We start from the raw sequence: 7398 nt of genomic DNA on the forward strand, positions 1-7398 counted from the left end.
GGTGGTTTCTAGCCCTGACCAGCCATGAGATGCATGCCTTTAAAAAACCACAGACCACATCTTTCTGATTACTATCTTGCATTTCTTGTATTTTCCCATCACGATGTTAGTAGCCGCTATATCAAGAATTAGACTTAGAAAGCAGCTTTCTAAGGGTATGGACTATTCCATTATGTATGTATGATAGCCAAGACTGCATGAGAATTCAGTTACTAAAGTCATGCTGGAATTCAAGAACAATGAAAATTGCACTTCCAGCCACCTGCTATCCACTGCCACTTGTTAACAGCCAGCAAGATCTCAGCCCCTGAGAGATTCCGTATTAACTCACCCTGACAGCCACTTTCCTCTCTGTTAACTACCCTGATGTGTCTTGCAGTCACCAGTCCTGGCCAGCTGTGTCAAGCACACTACAATCAACCAGCAAAGACAGCCAGCAAAGGAAGACACCACAAGTGCTAGGAGATCCTCAGATAGAAGGAGCTATACAAATGCAAAGTATTAAAGACTAGCAACTGTTTCCTAGAGTGAAGAAAGATCACATCGCTTGAAATTGCAGGTAGAGATTTACGGTTTATTTGCCCATTTTTGTTCAGGTTATACAACAGAAGTGCAGAGAGAGCTAATGGGGGTGATCCAATACATGAGGTATGAGCCAGCCCCTGGGCACAACAGGACCAGAGACTCAGCCAGACCTCTCAATCTTCTCCTTTCGTGGGCTGAAGTCCAACTTCTAAGGTCACCGCTAAGGGTGGGGTCAGTAGCCAGTAGTGTCAAGTCATAAAGAAGCTGCTGAACTTCAGGGCAGCACCCACAAGTTCATCACATCACAGCCAAGGTGACAGGAGAGAAAAGAGCAAAGCCCCTGGACAAGAGCTCTGCATTATATAACTGACACGTTCTTACCACCCCAGGAAGCAGAAGGCTCCGAAAGCCAGAGCCCCAAGGGAGAAGCGACAAGAGAACCGAGACTAGGGTTCATGCCACAAGAGTGCGATATTAAAGCACAGTTCTGTTCTGAAGAGCAGCTGTCAGACCTGTGCCCATGTTTATTCAGGGTCCCCTAAAGTACATTCTGGCTCGCATTAGCCCAGCGAGCACAGGTCTGCTCTATTCAGTCTTGCACACCAGGTTTCTTAACTAAATCAACTGCTGAGCCAAATTCCACCTTCAACTTTTCCTGAGCAACCCTAGTGAAGGCAATGGGATTGCACAAGTATCACTCAGAGCCATGCATCTGGCAGTGCCTTGGTTGAGGAAGATGGGCAAGAAGGAACCCAGCTTGTCTCTCAGAGTTCACAGCCTGACAGTTAGGGGAAATACCTTCTGACGCCACAGTCACTGAACATGGAACCCCATTGTGCTATTGGTCACACAGCAAGAGTGAAAAAAGCACAAGTGAAAGCACAGTTGAAAGTACATGACTATTCACCAAATATATTCAGAAGGATCTGAAGACAAGACAAGACAGTCTCTCACTGTTAACCCTAAGGCCACTTCCCCACTCAAGACAAACAATCTTGCAGATCGGCTCTGGCCCTGCAGGTGGATAGCAGGGCTTCATGGGGCAAGCATGACTCCAGTGCAGGTGCAGGCAGGACCATTGAGAAGGCTGCTCTGGGGGCCCTCACCTTTCATTCCCACTATTGTGAAACATCCCCATGGGAACAGTCATCTTATTTCTACATGCTAAGAAGCCACAGTCTCTGAGCTCACACAGCACGAATCACCTTCTCTGGGGGAAGGGACAACAGTGATGAAATGGACCAGCCAAAAATGGATCCCTCAGATTGGATATTGCAGCGGGCTCACAACTTATCTCCAAGAAAGCTGACAGAATTGGTTGCATTGGGGATGTTGGAGAAGGGCCTAGCATGACCCCAGGCATTCCTTCATTTCCTGATGAAGTGCAGTCAACAGTCGCAACTGAATTCTCCTCAGATGCCAAGGGCATCCCATAAGTCACTAAACCTAGACTCCTGGAGAGCTAGGTGACATGCCACAAAGGATTCTGGGACACACAAGGAGGACCTGGTTGCTAGCAGCGGAGCGTGGGGTCACGTACTCCTTGCGGTTCATCAGAGAACAGCAATGCAGCCCTATACTCTGCATCAGAGACAATAAGTGATGAGGCAGAAGCAGAGTAACAAGAATTCCACCTCCACTTTATACTTTTTGGGCGGGGGGGGGGGGTAAATAAGTATCCCTGGGCTGAGAAGGGTTAAGTCGGCTTGGGGAAAGCCATTTATCCAGCTGCATCTTGAATCTACTCAACATTGCAGAATGTAGGCACATACAGTCACTTTGGCCACTGTCCGGAATAGGAGCTGAACTTGCTCCGCAAACCACACCATAGCTCCTGTCCGAAAGAGGGCATTTTAACTGTATGAGCTAGGAGAAGGCAGCCAGGCTATTTTACAGAGGCAGAGGGGGAAGACGCTTGTATGGAGGGAGGGATCTTACACTGTGCCCTGAAAGTAACAAGATTCACGCTCAAACCTGAACTGTGGCATAGGCAGTTCCAGTCTGGGGCCCTCCACCTCCAGCACTATAGCTCTATGCTGGGGATTGTCAGCAAAAATCTCAGTTGATGCAGCAGACAAAACATCAGGTAAATGGAAAGCGAGATGAGCAAAGAGGAGCAGGAGCAAAAGGTATAGTAGTCACAGCAGGTAGGTCACAAACTCCAGTGAACACAGCTATGGCTGAGTAAAACTGATATTGGGGAGGAATAAGGGATTACATTGGGATAGGGGATCAAACTCTTTCTGATTACACCACTCATTACAGGAAATGAGGAGGCAAGAACAGACTGCGGAAAGAGAGAAGGATATAACAACCCCTCTGACATATATTGAGGTTAACTCTTTCCTACCCTGCATCCTCACAAAACCAGTGATCCCACAAACTCCCCCTGGATCGGTCCAGAAATACCCTGGTCGGTGCCCACAAGCCAGAAGGCCAACCTCACCGAGTGGGGCAGCAGGACTTCCTCTAACCCAGGCTTGGCCAGAACAAGACCCACTAGTCCAACTGTTTTACACCAAAAATCCCAAGCCATCCTCATCTTTAACGAGGCAGTGATCTGCTCCATTCTGGCCTGAGCTGGGCCTGTAGCCTCTCTGATCATCATCCCCATATTAAAGATGGAGCAGATTGCAGATGCCTACTTTATTTTATTTTATTTTTTTTGCAAGTGCAACCCTGAAGTTTTGCATGTGGCCGCTATGGCTTTCCTTTGAGCACAAGTATGAGCCCCAGCTCCTATCTGTGTCTGGGAGAGTCTAAACCTTTGGCCCATGAGGAAATTAGACTAAGGTGGCTCAAGAGGGCCATCTAGGAAGCAGAGGTTCTTAAGAAGAGAGAAAGAGGAAGAGCCCATTTCCTCATCGGGGACCTCTCATAACCTTCCCCCAAACTGTTCTTCCTGGGGAAAGACTTTTTTAAAAAGTGACAGAACTAAACAGAGAAAAATGCATTTAGAAGCTAGCCTGGTGGATTAAATAGGACAGTGGAAGTTAGTACCTTGATCTTTTACCTTGGGAGGCTAGAGTGCAGATTTAGACATCTGTCACAAATAAAGCAAGTTCAATGGATTTTCATGCGAGTCCCTTCAGACATTTATTCATAGCCCCTTCCCCCCCCCCCCCCAAAATACAATTCAATCTGACTCAGTCTCTGCTCAAAAGTGATCCAACGCAGGGTAGGACGCTGCAGATGAGAAGCAAGGTTCTTTCATACAGCTAGGCAGGAAGAAGCTTGCATAGAACCAGCCTGCACCATACTAGGCTCTAATCTACTGGATCAGAAGACTACCACTTGCACGTAAGTCTCTGACAGAGGACCACTTCTGCCCCAGGTTTCATTTACAGGGGAGAGGAAACAGACATAAACCAGTGTTGACATACGGAGTCTTGGACTAGAACTCGCAGCACAGCATTAGGGAATTCTATGGCAGCATCATGAAATATCTGTAACTTCACCCAGACCTGAAGATGAGCTCTGTATAAGCGCGAAAGCTTGTCTCTCTCACCAACAGACTTTGGTCCCCACCCTCCTTGTCTCTGTAACTTCAGCTCTCATTTAGTTGGGAATCAATAAAATAACCACACTTCACTTGGAAGATACCTGCATGCTAAGTACAAACACTGGCTAGTTATTCAGCAGAATAAAGCTGCTATAAAACAGCTGAAGGGAGACAAGTCAGTCTAAACAAAAGGCAGTTCTCACTGGAGATTCTTGAAGTTATATACTTAGTGTGAGACCCACTTAATCAATAAACCAGTCTCCAGACACTGAAGATATGGAGACGTAAGCAGTAGTCAGTCTTCCAGCCTGTATACCAATGACTTGTTCATCAGTCTGAAGGTGGTATTTGAAAACAGGTTCACTCTCACCAGTGCTAGTTATTCCTGCACAAGTGTACCCAAACTAATAAATCTCAGAATAAAATGAAATTCCTACAGAAAGTGATCATAGGGTTTCTACGAACCCACGATATTCCAAAGAACTCTAGGGATACAGCCTTCCTACAGCGTTCCGGGTGTTTAAGTAGAACTTCATCTTCTCCTTCAGCAGTGAAACAGACTATGGGAAGTCATCCCCTTACAGTCTAAGACATTAATGTCATCCTGGTGTCAAGTGGGAAATGTTCCAATCACTTTTTGAAAGCAAAGATACAAACCTGTTCTGTCTCTCACAAAAGTTGTGGTGGTTTTATTAATCTAAAACAAATGCATCTCAGTGCTCCCCCCTCCCCCCAACAATAAAAAATAAAATTTAGAAATAACACCCTTGGGCAACTATTCTGTAACTATCTAATGTGTGTGAAACTGAAAAGATGCAGATTTTATTCTCAAGCTTCCCAGGGGATGAGTGAATACATTGTTCTGTAAAATTCTACCCAAAATAATGGTCAGTGCCCTTCTAAGCATGATATTCTAGATCAGGGGTTCTTAACCTTTTTCTTCCCAAGGTCCCCCCCACATGCTATAAAACCTCCACAGCCCACCTGTGCCACAACAACTGTTTTCTACATAGAAAAGCCAGGGCTGGCGTTCAGGGGTAGCATGCAGAGGAATTGCCACAGGGCGCCTCACACAGTTGCTCAGGCTTCTGCTTCAGCCTCAGGTGGCAGGCTCAGGGCCCTGGGCTTCAGCCCTGCACAGCAGGGCTTAGGCTTTCTGCCCTGGGCCCCAGCGAGTCTAACACTGGTCCTGCTTGGCAGATCCCCTAAAACCTGCTCGTGGCCCCCGGACCCCTGGTTGAGAACCACTGTTCTAGATGAATACAGCTTCAAGCTGCTCATGGAAGGATTCCTTTTTCCTATCCTAAACTTCTAGAAAGCTTAATGAGCCACAGAAAGAATACTGTTGGTGGCACCCTTCCGGGCAGGCCTTCAAACACAGGTTATAATCTCCACTGCGGTTAACTAAAGATGGCCATCACCACCTGTCCAGCACCGATATTTGAGTAGGAAATAGGCCAGCTGTGAGACATTTCAAATAAAGCCAGCATCCTGTAGGCAGAGAGAAGCTTATATTTTAGTGCTGCTCCCACAATTAAGAGAATATCCTGAAGGTACTTTTAAAAATATATATATGTATTAGTTTATGCTAAGGTACAAAGCAATTCCATATGGCAAAGACTACACCAAATTGTGATCCTCAATATTTACAATAGCATGAAGGACAATTTCCTTCTCATGATGCAAGCTGCTCAATAGCAGGTCCCCCTTTGTAAATGGATCCAAGTTAGTTACAGCATTTGTGTATTCTGGCTACTTCCCTCCCAGTTTTCATTCTGAAGATTAGTACACAAGTGTAAGAGTCCAACTCTTTCTATACAACGAATCCCTCCAGGCCACTAAGATGGGCAAGAGTGTGAAAGAAGATGATGAAAAGGACTTTCTGGAGCCTTGCTTAGCACATCCGTTTAGACCTTTCCGGTATCCATACAGCTGGTAATTTGCATATCCCCAATTTGTAAATGGAACATCTTTCTGGAGGCACTGGGAGAGTTTCCCCACTGCATGTACTAACTTAACACCTTGTTCTTGTCATAGTGATGCTGTTTAACTTAGTCAACCAACAGTGGATCTCCAAGGTCCAAAGATACAGGGGGGCATTAATGTGCCGGGGGGGAGGGGGAAAAAGAGAAAACCAGTTTCGAGTGGTACCATTCCTGCCTCCCCAGGTGGCCCCGACACAGGTTCAATGGGTACTCCCGGCCCCGCACAGCGGTGCTGCCCGCGGGCTGTGTCCCCGGCCCAGCGGGGAGTGCATCTCCACGTGCAGCCCGCACGCGGCTCCGGGCTCGTTCGGGGCGCAGGGGCCCGGGCTGTAACCAACCCTCCAAGCAGAGGGCGCGGAGCCGCCGGAGGCACCTGCCCAGCACAGTCCGCCGGAGCGGCCACATGGCCACGGTGCTGGGCCGGGCCCGCTCCTTCCCCGCAGCCTGTGGCGAGCGGCGGTTGGGCCCGCCCCTGCCAGCTGCTGCACGCACCGTGGGCCGCGCACGCGTGGGCCGGGGCGCTGCAACCCCCGCGGGGAACAGGCGACTCCTCGCTCCGCCGCGGCACTCGGCCCACGCGGCCGCCAGGGCCGGCCCCGCTTTGTGCGGGGCAGCGTGGCCGGGCGCCTACATTCCCCACAGGGCCCCGGCCGCCGCACTACATGTCCCGGCGGCCCCGGCGCGCGGGCCCGCCCCCCGCGGGAGGGCTGCCGAGTCACGGCCAGGCCCCGTAGTAAACACACCCCCCTTTAAAGCTCCCCCAACATGCGGCCGGCAGGCAGGGCACGCACGGCCCGGCCCGCACCCCGGTCCGGGGGGAGGGGGGACCCGCCACAGCCGGGCGGCGCGGTGCTCCCGCCGGGCCCCGCACGCGGCCCCGGGCTTCAGCGCCACGCGCGGCCCCACGTGCTCCGGCAAGCCGCGCCGTCCGGCCCGCGCCCCACAAGCCCCCCAGGGCGCGCGGGCGGCACCCACCTGCAGAGCCCGCCGATCACCTCCTTCTCTGACTTCCTGAAGTGCTGCAGCGCGGGCACCTTCTGCGCGGGCACCATGAAGTACTCCATGCGGGCGCCGGCCCCAGCTGAGCGCGCCGCGCCTCTGCCGCTCAAGGCGGGAAACAGCTGGTGCGAGCGCAGCGCTCCCTCCCCCGGCGGCGCCGCCTCCGCCAGCCACCGGCCCATGTAAACAAAGGACTATTTGCCGCCGCCCCGGCCCCCTCCGCGCCGCCCCCGCGGCCTCCACCGCCCCCTCGCACGCCCCCCGCAGCGCCGCGCCACCGCCCCGCAGCGTCCCCGCCGCAGCCCGCGCCCCAGCGTCGCCCCCACCCGCGTCCGGGCTGCCCGGCTCCCTGCGCCACTACGGGGTGATGCGGCCCATCAGCTGACA

The 7398-nt window shown here is 51.4% G+C and overlaps 1 protein-coding gene across 1 annotated transcript in view; it reads right to left on the bottom strand.

Moving 5' to 3' along the window:
* The window catches only part of TFAP4 (transcription factor AP-4), a 31843-nt gene extending 24685 nt beyond the window's left edge, over positions 1–7158 (bottom strand). The window contains exon 1 of the mRNA XM_065412578.1: positions 6988–7158. Coding sequence (XP_065268650.1) covers positions 6988–7076 — 89 coding nt within the window. The 5' untranslated portion in view covers positions 7077–7158. The remainder of the gene's footprint in view (positions 1–6987) is intronic.
* Between the last annotated feature and the right edge of the window lie 240 nt (positions 7159–7398).

The sequence above is a fragment of the Emys orbicularis genome, chromosome 10 (assembly GCF_028017835.1).
Source record: "Emys orbicularis isolate rEmyOrb1 chromosome 10, rEmyOrb1.hap1, whole genome shotgun sequence".
Taxonomy (NCBI): domain Eukaryota; kingdom Metazoa; phylum Chordata; order Testudines; family Emydidae; genus Emys; species Emys orbicularis.